The 16,552-nt window shown below is 39.6% G+C and overlaps 1 protein-coding gene across 15 annotated transcripts in view; it reads left to right on the top strand.

The window, feature by feature from the left end:
* The window catches only part of SYNE1 (spectrin repeat containing nuclear envelope protein 1), a 494,970-nt gene that overhangs the window by 286,127 nt on the left and 192,291 nt on the right, over positions 1-16,552 (top strand). For all 15 annotated transcript variants that reach the window (XM_040238711.1, XM_040238710.1, XM_040238708.1 and 12 more), the window contains 10 exons: positions 40-377; positions 1,028-1,172; positions 1,840-2,058; positions 2,834-3,093; positions 4,534-4,699; positions 5,034-5,189; positions 9,537-9,689; positions 10,580-10,762; positions 11,983-12,120; positions 16,031-16,216. In XM_040238711.1, the coding sequence (XP_040094645.1) occupies positions 40-377; positions 1,028-1,172; positions 1,840-2,058; positions 2,834-3,093; positions 4,534-4,699; positions 5,034-5,189; positions 9,537-9,689; positions 10,580-10,762; positions 11,983-12,120; positions 16,031-16,216 (1,944 nt within the window). The remainder of the gene's footprint in view (positions 1-39; positions 378-1,027; positions 1,173-1,839; positions 2,059-2,833; positions 3,094-4,533; positions 4,700-5,033; positions 5,190-9,536; positions 9,690-10,579; positions 10,763-11,982; positions 12,121-16,030; positions 16,217-16,552) is intronic.

Genomic DNA, 16,552 nt, shown 5'->3' with positions numbered 1-16,552 from the left:
AAATGAGCATTTATTGTGTTTGCTCTTGCTGTTTTTTAGACTACCTTGACTCAAACATACAGTCAGTGTCAAAGGTACTATCAAGTGTTCCAAGCTGCTAACGACTGGCTTGAGGATGCTCATGAAATGTTACAACTGACAGGCAATGGCCTAGATGTGGAGAGTGCGGAGGAGAGTCTCAAAAGCCACATGGAATTTTTTAGTGCAGAGGATCAGTTCCACAGCAATCTGGAGGAGCTCCAAGGCCTGGTAGCCAACCTGGACCCACTCATCAAGACGACTGGAAAAGAGGACCTAGCCCAGAAAACAGCCTCCCTGGAAGAGAAGAGCCAGACGATAATACAGGATTCACATGCTCAGTTAGAGCTCTTGCAGAGGTACAGAAATTACTTTGTTCTTTATATTCTAGTGAAATGGGTTTTAACATGGAAAATTTGAATGCATTAAGGATGTACATGGGCCTCCCTAGTGGCTCAAATGATAAAGAATCTGCCTGCAATGCAGGAGACCTGGGTTTGATCTCTGGGTTGGAAAGATCTCCTGGAGAAGGGAAGGGCTACGTATTCCAGTATTCTTGCCTGGAGAACTCCATGGACAGAAAAGCCTGCTGGGGTACAGTCCATGGGGTTGCAAAGAGTCAGACATGACTGAGCGACTAACACACTAAGGATGTACACTGGGGTTTCACTGGAGGCTTAGATGGTAAAGAATCTGCCTGCAGGAGACTGTGGTTTGATCCCTGGGTTGGGAAGATCCTCTGGAGAAGGGAATGGTAACTCACTCCGTATTCTTGCCTGGGAAATCCCACAGACAGAGGAGCCTGGTGGGTTACAATCCATGGGGTCACAAAGAGTCAGACATGACTGAGCAACTAAGCAAGAGCAGGAGCCCAAGGATATATATCATCATGTATATTCATGATGTATCCCTAGACATGAGTATCCCTAGACATGCTGACCTCAGAGCTCTTGCATAGGAATATGTGATTTTTAAGTGGTCTCTTGACTTTTGTTGGATTTTTTTCAAGATGTGCAGCTCAATGGCAGGATTATCAGAAAGCAAGGGAAGAGGTTATTGAATTGATGAATGAAGCTGAAAAGAAATTGTCTGAGTTTTCTTTATTGAAGACTTCTTCCAGTCACGAAGCAGAAAAAAAGCTGTCAGAACATAAGGTTAGTTTGCTGCTGTTGTTTTTAATACTCCTGTCATTCATTGTAGCTGTAACAGGTCTTTGCACTACAGTAGTTCAAGAAACAAGTCAATAAATTCTCATTTCCACAAGGGCTTCTTAAACAAAAAAAGGATGTGTTTAACCACATTTCAGAGCAGTTTTAACTTAATTAAGTGCTGTCACTCATTTAGCATTCCATTGGAAATGCATAGCTAGCTTTAAAAAGGTACATTCAGAGAAATTTGCTTCTGATAAGATGTAACACAGTAGATTTCAGTAAATACTTTCTGATGTAACTTAGATTACTTCAATTGAAATTCAAAAGTTAACAACTTGGGTCTCACTCATATCTCACAGCAATATAATTGAATGTGACATACTTAAATATAAAATTCTGTTCAGTTATACTTTTGCTAATTAAAAAAATGGGATAATGTCATTCAGATAGATAGCATGTCAACTCTTTAATAAGTATTCACTGTACTGCTTTAGAAAACTCAAGCCTAACTCAATTACAAATTAAATGTAAAAGTAAGAATTAATAGAGGAAAATAAATGTATGTAGGAACATTTTATTTTGCAGGTAATTTTGGACTTTACCAAAATCCATAGAGTTTTGAAAAAAATCATCTCTCTCTTCAACTTCTTTTCTCCTCTTCCCACTCCAGGCTTTAGTGTCAGTAATAAACTCTTTCCATGAGAAAATCGTGGCTTTAGAGGGTGAAGCTTCAGAACTGGAAAGAACCGGAAATGATGCCAGCAAAGCAGCCATAAGCAGGTCAACAACAGCTGTCTGGCAGCGTTGGACGCGACTCCGTGCTGTGGCCCAGGACCAGGAGAAATTACTGGAAGATGCGGTGGATGAGTGGACGAGCTTTAACAATAAGGTAATCACCATTACTGATGGGCTCAAAGTAGTGTCTCCTCACTGATGAGAATGTATCTTGAAAGCAATGTTTTGTCCCTTTTTTGAAATTGGCTTTATGAAAGTAAAAAGCCTTTTTAAAAAAACCTCTATCTCCATGACTTGAAAACCAAATCATAAATAAAATACATAATGCAATGTACAATTTGGCCCCAAGTCCAGGCCCATTTATTTTAATAAGAAAGAAACCAAGCAATTGCATTTTGAGAGGAGAGCAAGCCGATTTTGGCCCATTTGTGGGGCTCCTAGCGAAACTTTCTTTCCTGGCCCTGAAAAAGTGCAAAACACTTTGTCTTTCCATGAAATAAGGAAGGAATTTAACTCATTTTTCAAATCATGTGTAATATCTTTTATTTTTTTAAACAGGGTTCAGTGTTTTAAGCCACATTTTCCTTTGTGACTCAAAGGCACATATTCATGTTAACATAAATATTGAGAAGAGTCTTTCTCTTATCTGTTTAGTAAAAAATAAGATTAAACCCTTTTCTATGTTATGAAGTCCCTGATTGCCCTAACATTATTTTGAGATTAAGTCTTGAAACCCAGAATAATTGAAGTGGCCTTTTCTTCCATGTTAAGAGAATTGTTCATGTTTTAGCTTCCCAAGATTTAGAGTTGACACCATAGTATCTACCGTGCATCAGTGTTTTAGTGTCAAATGTGGCATTTGTTGGAATAGTCCTCTCTTTTTCATTTTATTTACTTTTGAACTTCATAGTGTGTGCGTTTGTCATCAGGTTAAAAAAGCCTCTGAAATGATTGATCAGCTGCAAGATAAATTACCAGAAAGCTCAGCAGAGAAGGCCTCAAAAGCAGAACTCGTAACTCTTCTCGAATACCATGACACATTCACCCTGGAGCTGGAACGGCAACAGTCGGCCTTAAGGATGCTGCGGCAACAAGCGCTGAGCATGCTCCAGGATGGAGTCACACCGTCCCCTGGGGGAGAGCCACCCACGGTGCAGGAGATCACAGCCATGCAGGACCGGTGCCTGAAGTAACTATACACCTGCCCTCATTCTCTGTTTCTAAATGTGGCCGTGACCAAAAGGGACAAATGTGGTATTAAAAGTCTTGGGGGAGCTCCACCATGCCACCTTAAAGACATGAGGATCTGTCCCTATCATCCTTGCTATCTAGCACATATCTAGTCAGATTAGAAATGTAGTGATGAAGCAAACAGATTCAATCTCTACCTTCAGGCAGTTTGCAGTCAAGCAGCAGAGGTAGACAGCTAAAGATGCATTTAGGTGGAGCATTTGAAGGGAGATAAATGAAATCAAAGCAGAGGCAACTAACCTAGGAGAGAAGTCAAATAAGGCTTCCCCTCAGAAGGGATATTTAAGTTGAAAACTAAGCAGGTTTGAACCAGCCGGTGAGGTAGGAGGAGAGTTCCCAAAACAAGGGAACAACAAGTAAGCCAGCTTGGAAGTAAGCACTTTTAAGGAACTCTTGGGTGATGGGGTAATTCATGAGAAATGAAGCTTGAAAGGTTAACAGTTGGGAGCTATTGAGAATTTGGTTTTGATAAATCTTGATTACTCATTGGCTAAATTGGATGACAGAGACATTAGAGCAAGGATGATACCAAAGTCCAGGTAAATAAGAGTCATTTACTGATGGTGAATGTAGAGAAAGTTAATCTTAATGATATATAACCAGCTTGATTTACTTAGTGGACCAAAGAGGAAATTTCACTATATAGTTTAACTCCTGAATTGACTAATATTATGTGTACTCAGTTGCTCAGCCATGTCTGACTCTTTGCGACACCATGGACAGCAGCTCACCAGGCTCCTCTGTCCATGGGGATTCTCCAGGCAAGAATACTGAAGGGGGTTGCCATGCCCTAGTAATATATCACTCATATGTATCCTACATTCACCCCTTCAATTATAGATGAATTCAGGATAATCTGACTCCACTTATTTAAACTTTGCAACCAAATTATGTCAATTCAAGTAAAGACTTATAATTTGGATGCTGAACATTATTAATCATAAAATATCCAAAATTTGATTCTTTATTTAAAGGCTAGTCTCTAATAGGCACAAATATTCCAATTATACCTTAATTTTGGGGGCTGATGATTCTGTACCATATAAGTAGATTTCCAAACAGGAAATAAAAAAATCAAACAATCTCCAGGTTATTTTAGACAGGAAAATGGATTGCAGCGTAGTGGCAGGGGAGTATGTCAGCTCTCCTTTTTCCAGAGATAAACTGGTCACTTCACATTAAGTGTCTTCTTGTTGTATTTAAAGTAAGTTTAAATGTTACTGAAAATTATCTGGCAGTTTGGGGGAAGTGTCTTTACTTGGAAAAAAATAGAAGGTTTTTACTTTTTAACATCTGTTTTTGACAATGTGATGTCATGTACTAGAGGGTTCCTCGCATTTCAATCCATGTCGGCTTTCTCCCCCTAATGTTTCTAAAGCATGCAGGAGAAAGTCAAGAAGAACGGGAAGATAGTAAAGCAAGAGCTCAAGGAGCGAGAAGTGGTGGAGACACAAATCAGTTCAGTAAAATCTTGGGTTCAGGAAACGAAGGAATACTTGGGGAATCCAACAATAGAAATAGATGCTCAACTTGAAGAACTTAAGGTACAAAATTCATTCCCTAGACTCATCATTTAAAAAAACAGTGCTAATTTTAATCAGATATTCTTGTTTACATTCAATGAGATATTGAAGTGAAATCTTTTAGAAATGTTTTACATGAAAGGCTGTTAGTTCATTGGACATTCTTTTGTTCCATATAAAGTGGACATGCTTGTTATTTAGAGACTATAGAAATGTTTGTTTTTTGTAGATGTGTTTCTCTAATTCTACACTTAATCCAGTTTTGAGGAACCATACATATCCTTGTCTCTGTATGTGTAAAAGTCAATTTCCTTATCTGGCTCTTAGAAATTTCTTTTGTTGATCTTTCCTTCAGATTCTCCTAACAGAAGCCATAAATCACCAACAGAATGTTGAAAAAATGGCTGAAGAGCAGAAGAATAAGTACCTTGGTCTTTATACTATATTACCTTCTGAACTCTCCCTTCAACTAGCTGAAGTGGCCTTGGACTTAGGAACGATCCATGATCAGGTAAACCTACAGTCCAGAAAGAGTAGCTTTCCATTCTTTATTGTTTCAGTACTCTTGTGTAACAGTGCAGGATTTTCAGTCATGTCTTCATGGAAACAGAGTTAAGAAACAGATCAGGATTAAACAATAATATTAAATTAAAGGTTTTATTCATAGCCGAGAAGCATATGAAATGATATTAAGTGTAAACAATAATGTCAAACATTAAAGATAATTTATATGGTTTCCCTAACCTTTCCCCCCAAAAATAATTGCTCAAAGAAACAAAGAAAGCAAGATATTTGTTGAGTACCCAGAGTCTGCCAGACCCTCTTCTATTTGTTATTTTAGTTCAGTGGTTCAGCACAGTGTAGTAGGTGAAGGTATTTGAATAAAAGGAAAACAGTTAAAAATAAAGTAGAATCAGGAATGAGATTTTTATCCAAAGTTCATGCTGTAAGGTCCTGTATTTTATCTAGAGGAAGGTCTGTCAGTCTAACTCCCAAACAGCCAAGGAAGGGAATGAAACATAATACATGGATATATATATTTATATTTATATATATATTTTTAATATTTTCTTTTTAAGGAAAGTGATACATAGCCATTCATAATACGTAGAACGGGGAGATTTTTATATTAGACCTCATAAGGAGGACACACTTCCAGGTATTTCATGAAAATAGCTTCAGTAGCATCTGTATGCATACATAATGGGTTTAAGACCTTCTTGGTGGCCCAACATTAAAGCAATTGAGTTAAAACTGGTCAGTAGAAAAATGAGAAGATAGTTTGAAACTGCTACATGGAATGGAAAGTAGTATTGCACTATAGAAACTATAATACTCATGCAAGTGTGCTGTACCTTTTGAACTTGCCGGTGTATGATGCAGTGTGTTTGAAAATTCTCATCAAAATCCAATTCTACTGTATCATGTGTTTGACCTAAATGAAAATGCTATTTTCTGTTTTAAATATTTAATTTACTTATTTGGTTTTTCTTCTTAGACATTGGACGGTTTATCAGGAAGGATGACTTGTCACGTTCAGATCTTAAAAAAAGAAGTTCAAATCTCATTTTTTTTAACCCCTCTGGATAAATTTCCCTATTATAAAATTATTCACATGCACTCTATTTATATTAGCACTCAACTGAACATAATGAAATCAAAAAAAGGTATTCATTTCTTGATATATTTCCTTGCTACTGAGGAGATTTTACTTTGGCAACGTGATGTGAAGAGCCAACCTACTGGAAAAGACCCTGATGCTAGGAAAGATTGAAGGCAGAAAGAGAAGGGGGCGACAGAGGGCGAGATGGTTGAATGGCATCACCAACTCGATGGACATGAGTTTGAGCAAGCTCCAGGAGATGGTGAATGACAGGGAAGCCTAGCGTGATGCAGTCCTTGGGGTCACAAAGAGTCAGACCGGACTTCACAACTGAGCAACAACAACAGAGGAGATCTGATTTGACAAAACGTCTACTTCTGCCTCATTAACTGTGCTAAAGCCTTTGACTGTGTGGATCACAACAAACTGTGGAAAATTCTTAAAAAGATGGGAATACCAGACCACCTTACCTGCCTTCTGAAAAATCTGTATGCAGGTCAAGAAGCAACAGTTAGAACTGGACATGGAACAGAAACTGGTTCCAAATGAGGAAAGGAGTATGTCAAGGAAGTAGACTTGCTTATCTAACTTATACACTGAGTACATCATGCAAAAGGGTGGGCTAGATAAAGCATAAGCTGGAATCAAGATTGCTGGGAAAGACATCAATAACCTCAGATATGCAGATGGTACCACCCTTATGGCAGAAAGGAATTAAAGAGGCTCTTGATGAAGGTGAAAGAGGACAGTGAAAAAGCTGGCTTAAAACTCAACATTCAAAAAAACAAAGATCATGGTATCTGGTCCCATCACTTCATGGCAAATAGATGGGGAAAAAATAGAACAGTGAGAGACTTTATTTTCTTGGGCTCCAAAATCACTGCAGATGGTAATGCAACCATGAAATTAAAAGATGCTTGTTCCTTGGAAGAAAAGCTGAGAGAGTCAATTCTTAGGCAAACTGATAAGAAGTCTGGGGTCCTGGAGGAGGAGAAAGGGTCTGGGGTTCTCAAGGAGGAGGAGGAAAGGACAAACTTTATTTTTTTCCTCTACATTCCTTAGTCTTAGTCACATAAAAATATTTTTTTTTCCTCTTTAAGCCCAGAACTGATGATTACACAACAAACAACTCAGTTTGTTGTGTACTAGGGATTATACAACAATGTATCCTGCTTGAGGACAGTTTCTCCTTCCTGAAAACCTTCTGACTAATCCTGATATCTTAAAATGTAAATTATGGGAGTAGGTCTAGTAGGATCTTTCTATTGTTAAATTCTAATCCTGTTATCCTAAAATTTAAATTGCGGCAGTGGGTCTGGTCAAGTTTTTAAAACTTGAGGCATTCTTTTGATTTATTGTAATAACTGCAGGGAGATCCAACCAGTCCATCCTACAGGAGATCAGTCCTGGGTGTTCATTGGAAGGACTGATGTTGAAGCTGAAACTCCAATCCTTTGGCCACCTCACGCTAAGAGTTGACTCATTGGAAAAGACCCTGATGCTGGAAGGGATTGGGGGCAGGAGGAGAAGGGGACGACAGAGGATGAGATGGCTGGATGGCATCACCGACTCATGGACATGAGTTTGGGTAAACTCCGGGAGTTGGTGAGGGACAAGGAGGCCTGGCATGCTGCGATTCATGGGGTCGCAAAGAGTCAGACACGACTAAGCAACTGAACTGAACTGAACTGAACTGAATAAGTAATTTAAAAAGTATATAACTACCTTGCTAACACTAGCGAGGGGGGCACTCTCCGTCCCCCTTCTGATGTCTATGTCAGAACGTTTCTCTGTCCCTTTTTACTTTAATAAAACTCTGCTACACAAAAGCTCTTGAGTGATCAAGCCTGGTCTCTGGTTCCGAAGTTAATTATTCTTTTTTGGAGATCAGGAATCCGATACTGTTCACTGTAAGCCATCAAAGCTATGACCAACCTAGACAGGATATTAAAAAGCGGAGACATTACTTTGCCAACAAAAATCCATCTAGTCAAAGCTATTGTTTTTCCAGTAGTCATGTATGGATGTGAGAGTTAGACCATAAGGAAGGCTCAGCACTGAAGAATCGATGCTTTTGTACTGTGGTGTTAGAGAAGACTCTTGAGAGTCCCTTGGACTGCAAGGAGATCCAACCTGTCCATCCTAAAGGAAATCAGTCCTGAATGTTTATTGGAAAGACTGATGCTGAAGCTAAAGCTCCAATACTTTGGCCACCTGAGGCGAAGGACTGACTCACTGGAAAAGAACCTGATTTTGAGAAAGATTGAAGGCCACGTTGGATGGCATCACCAAGTCAATGGACATGAGTTTGAGTAGGCTCCAGGAATTGGTGAAGGACAGGGAAGCCTGGCATGCTGCAGTCCATGGGGTTGCAAAAAATCAGACACAGCTGAGTAACTGAACAACAACAATATATTACAAAATGAGCAGCACAATAAATCTAGTTAGTATTCAAAACTACATACAGTTATAAAATTTTTTCATGTGATGAAAACTTTTAAGAACTACACTCTTAACAACATTCAAGTAAGCAACATAGAAATGTTAACTATAATCACCATGCTACTATATCTATATATTACATCCCCAAGACTTAAAGATATTTTTAAAGGCCTTTCATTTATGTAAAGGAAATATTTCTTTACCATCTTCTCAACATCATAAGCAAAATAAAATGTTTGTTATCACATCAAATTAAAGCCACTGGAAATGTATAAATATTAGCTGTTATTTTTTCATTTTCCTTTCCACTGGATGTGCTCAGGGTCATAATATAAGATGGTAATTGGAAGTTAGGAGAAGAGTTAACAGGTCATTAACAGCTACTTATGAAAAGGTGCACAGAAGCAAATATGTGTGCCTCCAGTTATCTGGAACGTTTTCCATTTTATGAAGAAAAAGGCTTAGAAGAGTTTGTGTGTTTAAGTCACACAGTAAATGGAGAAGATAGAATTCAAACTCAGCTATCTACATTGCTATCTGTAAACATTTGATGAGTGAATCATTGTACATGTGTTGCTAGTTCCTTTGCTGAAATAGCAGCAGAAAGTGCAGTGAGTACATAAAAATGGCAGGAAGTAAGGCTGCATTGAGAGAACCTGTAACGGCACGTGGATGGTTTGAGGAGGTACACGGATACCAAAGCAGCACTGATGACCTACAATGCCTTTCGGCAACATCTGAAAATTGAAGTTATTAGTATTCATTATTCAGTGTTAATCATGATTGGTTTTCCTGTTTTTATTGATTGTTTAGATCCAGGACAAAGTAAAAGAAGTTGAACAGAGCAAGACCATGAGTCAGGAATTCAGCCAGCAAATTCAGAAGATAGCCAGAGATCTCACAACTATTCTAACCAAGCTGAGAGCAAAGACAGATAATTTAGTTCAAGCTAAAACTGACCAAAAGGTAAGGAAGGGGAAGTGGAAATATAAGGGGTGCTATTCAATGCCTTAAATATTTTAGGTGCATTAGTTTATTTTGAAGATACTAAAAAATAAATAAAACCTTTCTTATCAGGCTTCATCAAAACCAGACAATAAAGGCAGGCAGTTTGTAGCTCAGCTTGTGAAGAATTTGCCTGCAGTGCAGGAGATCCCAGTTCAATTCCTGGACTGGGAAAATTTCCTGGAGAAGGGATAGGCCACCCCCTCCAGTATTCTTAGGCTTCCCTGGTGTCTCAGACTTGGGTTTGATCCCTGGGTTGGGAAGGTCCCCTGGGGCAGGGCAATCCACTCCAGTATTCTTGCCTGGAGAATCCGCATGGAAAGAGGAGCCTGGCAGGCTATAGTCTATGGGATCTCAAAGAGCTGGACACGCCTGAGTGACTAAGCACAGCACAAAGAAATTTTATAAATACAATAGTATAATGTATTATCATAGTAAAACTGAATTCATAAATATGCATGTATACATAGGTAAGAAGGAAGAGTGTCAAAGGCCTAAATGATGGCTGAGTAACTTAAGTACATATATACATTTCAAAATGAAGGATGTTCTTGGTACTTAAAACTGTGTTCTCACTCTGCCAATGAGTGAAGTGACTAATCCTTTTTGGGTGGGACAGAAGGAAAATTTTAGCTCTCTCAGCCTCATAGGAAATAAACACCAGAATTACAAAACATCCTGCTCTTCCTTTCCAACCAAAGAAACAGAAATGAGCAGATCATAGTAGAATTTTTCTTTACAGTGTTTGGCTTTTATAAAAATCATTTAAAATACAATCCTTCTGATTACGGAAAATCTGGGAAAATGTATTTTCAGTAGTCTAATGTGCTTTCTTTTTGATGACCATCCAGGTGCTAGGAGAGGAATTAGATGGCTGTCACTTAAAATTAATGGAACTGGATAAAGCAGTGCAAAAATTCTCTGAACAGAATGGCCAGCTAGGTAAACCACTGGCCAAGAAGATAGGAAAACTGACTGAACTTCACCAGCAGACCATCAGACAGGCCGAGAACCAGCTCTCCAAGCTCAACCAGGTATGCTTTCCAGGCTGGCAATCAATATTCTCTATGGCTGAAATTCAATTTTCTTATCAACAGTAAGAGTAATTTAAGTGTAGTTTATCTCATATCATGCCTGTATTCCTAAGATTTATTTATACATGTAAACCTGACTTCATATCAAACCGTATTATAAATTCATTCACAAAGGTGTTCATGTAAATGGACTCCTTGGAAGGAAAGTTATGAAAACCTAGATAGTATATTCAAAAGCAAAGACATTACTTTGCTGACTAAGGTCCGTCTAGTCAAGGCTATGGTTTTTCCTGTGGTCATGTATGGATGTGAGAGTTGGACTGTGAAGAAGGCTGAGTGCCGAAGAATTGATGCTTTTGGAACTGTGGTGTTGGAGAAGACTCTTGAGAGTCCCTTGGACTGCAAGGAGATCCAACCAGTACATTCTGAAGGAGATCAACCCTGGGATTTCTTTGGAAGGAATGATGCTAAAGCTGAAGCTCCAGTACTTTGGCCACCTCATGCGAAGAGTTGACTCATTGGAAAAGACTCTGATGCTGGGAGGGATTGGGGGCAGGAGGAGAAGGGGACGACCGAGGATGAGATGGCTGGATGGCATCATGGACTCGATGGACGTGAGTCTGAGTGAACTCCGGGAGATGGTGATGGACAAGGAGGCCTGGCATGCTGTGATTCACGGGGTTGCAAAGAGTTGGACACAACTGAGCGACTGAACTGAACTGAACTGTCTTTACTTAATCTTTACTTAATTGGTTCAGGTCACACTTCATCATAATTTTTGAGTATAGACTGAACTTTTGCAAATTGAGTATGTTGTTTTTCTGCAGTCAAACATGAGTTAGATCAGAATTTGCAACCAGAAAATTATAATATTGAAAGTTATAATCCCCACCTACCACCTCCTTACTCAGTGAAGGTAGAGTATGAAAAAGGGGAGAGAGAAGAGCTCTACAGAGGAATAAGAGATGAGAGTGGAGTTTTTTTTTTAAAGACAGATTATTCAAGCATATTAGGAAACTGGACTTCATCCTAACATCACTGGGAAGTCTTAAATAGGTTTTCAATAAGGAAATTATTTTTCATTATACCTTTGGATATCATAGATATCATAATGATCAACTGCCAGGATTACTGTATCCAAAGAGAAATAGAAGACTGATTTCTAGCTCAAGAAGCAGAGTATCCATTTTTTATCTGAATGGTAATGATTTATTTTTCAGGCAGCATCCCATCTAGAAGAATACAATGAAATGCTTGAATTAATTTTAAGGTGGATTGAGAAAACTAAAATCTTGGTACATGGAAAGATTGCATGGAATTCTGCAAGCCAGCTTCGAGAACAATACGTTTCACATCAGGTAACTTTAGGAAAAATAGTTTTCAAAAGGTAACTAAGAGGGTAATTTGATTTAACTGGCTAGACTGACAGAAAATTTGGAGGAATGTGATGAAAAATTATTGAAGATGCCAAGAGAAATGAAAGCCAAGGTAGCTTTAACAACTTGTCCTGGGGATTGAAAAAAAAAAAAAAAAGCAGCTACCCATGAGATTTCATAAGACTGAATAAGTAAATAAATATCCTCTATCACCTCTAAATTTTCCATTCCCCAAGACCAAAAATAATCATCCATATAGTATCTTTTTTTTTTTTTTTTGCAACTTCTTTGAAACAATTGTACACAAGGATATGGTGGGAAATTCTATCCTTAGGAAGAGATGTAGGGACAGGTGGAAAGATCACAGGCTCTAGACTCAGACTGATGGGAAAGCCACGTCCTGCCACTTAGGGCTGTGTACTTTGGAGCAAACTACTTTGCCTTTCAGAATCCAGTCTTCTCATCAGTAAGATGGAGGTGTAAATGATATGCATATTGCAGAGTTGTCACGAGGATCAAATGGTTTAACATGTGTGCAATCATCAAGCACAACGCCTGGCACCTGTGGGCTCAGTCAGAGCCTGAATCTCATGCCTCCTCCTTCCAGCGCTTCCGCCTGGTCACAGCGGGCTGACCTCCTGTAGGAAGTAGGGGCCAGCTGGAATAAGTCCACACCACATGGAGGCTGCATGACTTCACTTCCTCTGAAGTTTTCTCTTGGCCATATCATCCAGGAAATTATTTCATCTTTTTAAATTTAGGCTTGAGTTAGATACAGATATCTTTTAGCCCAGTTATCAGGGCATCAAATACAAAATGGTCCTTTTTAAGTTACATGGATATCCTCAAGTATGTTAGATTTTCTTTTTTGTTCTGATTTATGTATACTCATGTCATTTAAATACATGCCCTTTTCCATTCCTGTTGACAGGTTCTAGATCAAAACCTCATTTTCCCGCTTTAACAGGCTCCTAATTGGTTTCCCTGTATTTATCGTTCTTCTCTAATTAATCTTGCACTCTCCTCTCAAGAAGTCTTTCTTAAACAACTGCAGAGTTGTTCTGCTTGAAGATCTGCGTTATGCATTAACAGACAAGATTTAAGTTACAACTGGTTGTAGACAATGGAAAAAAATACTCATTAGAGATCTAGAATGCAAACTTAAAAGAAAGCATTTTCATTGTCAACACTGTTATTCAAAAGCTCATATTTAAGGAAGCGAGAGCTCTCAGACACTGTTGGTAACTTGGTAAAATCGCTTTGAAAAACAGTTGGAAAATGTATCATGCTCATCAAAACATTACTACTCTGTAATCCAAAATGTAGGAAGTGTTTTATATGAGTATTAATGACTATACTGAAATTTTAAAGAAAACTTAAATAATGTTAAAAAAGGTTTTCTGAATAAATTTTTGGATTTAATAAGATAGAATGTAGACCATGAAGGTTTTAATTGACCATGAAGGTTTTCTTCTTTTTAGTTTTTAAAAATAGCCCCTATTCTCATTCATTTATTATTCAATAAACGTTTATAGAGTGCTTTCCAAAGCTGGGAATTTTGTTAGGCATTTGGAATACAAAGAATATTCCCTGCCTTGCCCCAGGGAGTGGATAATTGAAGGGAGAAAAGAGATAGAGGGGGTTCCCAGGTGGTACTAGTGGTAAAGAATCCGCCTGCCAATGCAGGAGACCCGGGAGATACAGATTCGCTCCCTGGGTTGGGAGGATCCCCTGGAATAGGAAATGGCACCCAACTCTAGTATTCTTGCCTGGAAAATGTCATGGACAGAGGAGCCTGGTGGGCTACAGTCCAGCGGGCTGCAGAGAGTCAGACATGACTGAGTGACTAAGCAACAGGAGCCAGGTTAGATTAAGGAAGGAAAGAAACTGGGCATCCCGGGTGGTACTGGTTAGAAAGACCCTACCGGCCAGTGCAGGAGATGCAAGAGATGTGGGCTCAATTTCTGGGTTAGGAAGATGCCCTGGAGGAGGGCATAGCAACCCACTCCAGTATTCTTGCCTGGAGAATCCCATGAACAGCAGAGCCTGGCAAGCTACAGTCCTTGGGGGTCACAAAGAGTTGGACATGACTGAAACAACTTAGCAGAGAGCAGCACAAGGAAGGAAAAGGTGACTCTGAGCTGAGTCCTGAAAGATACACAGCCTAAAATGCACGGGAAAATCCCAGCAGAAAGAGGGAGGGGTCCTCTGCTTCACGCACTGAGGAGGGGCTTTGCTGAGAGCTGGAAAGAGGCCAGAGAGATAAGAGAAGACAAAGCCAGGTCATGAGAGCCTATGGAGATCTTGACCTTTCTCCTGAAGTTGCTCTAAGCCTTTGACAGACATTCTGCAGGCAGGTGACAAGCTCAGACCTATAGGTTAAGAAAGATGACTTAGAAGCCTGTGGAAGACAGATTGATGAAGGTAAGACAACATAGACAGTGGTTTCAATATTCCAGTAGACAGTGAGAAAGTCTCACTTAGGAGGTTGAGAGGATGAAAATCAAGGGGCTTTCCCTAGCGAGAATTCTGGACTTGGAGGCTTCTGGATGTGGATAAAAGAGAGAAAGGAGCCCAGGATGGTTGTCAGGTTTTTCTGGCTTGGGCAGGTGGCTGGCTTGGGTGCATCGAGGGCACAGGGGGACAGAGGTCAGGTGTCGGTGGTGACCTCACACAGATGCTCAGGAGAGAACTCGGCCTGTACACAATGTTCCAGGGAGTTCTTTCATGTCTGTCTGCCTTAAGAATTAATGAAAACTGAGTTTATCCAAAAACAATGCATAGAAAATGCATGTGTTTTAATGCCAAGCGAAAAAGATAAGAAATTGTAGGTATCTTATGATCTCAATCACCTAAAATTATACCCAAATTGAACAGCAGTTATCCCTTATTTAAAGTCATCCCTGGAGTATGGGATTGTGGAATATTTTATCTTCTTTATTTTTCAATGTTTTCTAAGCTTTATAATATATGTATATGATATTGCAAGAGAAAACAATGTACTTTACTTTTTAAAAAGGGATCTATTGCAAAAGAGTGATGTCCCGCCTCCCATTCTCCTCTTTACTCATTGCACGCCCCAGGAACTGCACATTTTGTGCCCACTCACCTATGTGCCTTTGCTTACGCTGTCCCTTCAGCAGAAAAGGTCTTTCCTTTTCCTCTCCATCTGTACAAATAGAGACATTCTCTGACTTAGCTCAGATGTGACTTTTCCAGGATGCCTTCTCCCAACCCTCCTACAGGTAATACCACCTCTCATTTCTGGCATCCTTAACCCTTTCTTCTCTTTCACTCTACTCATACAATGCATATTATATATTTATTATTCCATTCATATGCTTGTTAGTCTCAATAGATGATGCTGTCCTGAATGCCAAGGGCTTTGTTTAATCCCAAATAGTTTCTACCCCTTTGTCTCACTTCAAGCATTTGAGTCTTATTTTCGTATCTTAGATCCATATATGCTTAGAGCTGAGCTATAGAATATGAGAGCTGAAAAGCATCTCTTTAGTTGAATATGAGAAAAGAGAGGCCAGTGAGCTGATGAAGACACCCAATGCCTCCGAGCATCACCACTGCTAGAATATTCCTGTCCTGAGTAGCTTGGGGTGGCAGACTGAGGACTAGCCTTATGGTTCAACACATATGGCCTCAACAGATTGTTTACAGCTCCTCACCTTTGATTTCTTTTTCTCTGAAAAGGGGGTGACAGGAAGTAGGAAACAGGCACAGGGCTGTGACGTTTAAACACAATAAAATACACAGTGTGTGCGGGAAAGTAAATTCAATCTCCTTATCCCTTTCCCAATCTGATTGTCTTTACACCACACTGTCCTGATTACCTCTTTACCTACCTACCAATGTCCTGGATGTTGATAATTCACTCTAGGCCATGCTAGAAGAATCTGAAGATATTCACAATGATCTGGAAGCAATGACTGAGAAACTACAGTACCTCGATAGTGTGTACCATACAGAAACAATGTCTCAGCAAGTGGCAGATCTGGGACGGGAGACGGAGGAGCTGCGACAGGTGATCAAAATTCGTTTACAGAGTCTCCACGATGCTGCCAAGGTAAAAAAAAAAAAAAAGGGTTATTTAAATGGAAAAGTGTATCATTATGGGCTTCCTGGGTGGCACAGTGGTAAAGAATCCTCCTGGCAATGCAGGAGACACAAGAGATGCAGTTTCGATCCCTGGGTTGGGAAGATTCCCTGGAATAAGAAGTGGCAACCCGCTTCAGTATTCTTGCCTGGAAAATTCCATGGACAGAGGAGCCTGGCAGACTATAGTCCAGGGGGTCGCAAAGAGTCCGACATGACTGAGCGACTGAGCACACACATCATTAAAAACAACAATGATGGGAGGCCCTTAGCAGTTCAGTGGTTAAGATTCTGTGCTGCCAATGCA

Source organism: Oryx dammah, unplaced genomic scaffold (assembly GCF_014754425.2).
Source record: "Oryx dammah isolate SB20612 unplaced genomic scaffold, SCBI_Odam_1.1 HiC_scaffold_4, whole genome shotgun sequence".
Classification (NCBI taxonomy): Eukaryota; Metazoa; Chordata; class Mammalia; order Artiodactyla; family Bovidae; genus Oryx; species Oryx dammah.
Note: the sequence above shows the minus strand (reverse complement) of the source record. Positions and strands in the feature narration are given on the sequence as shown.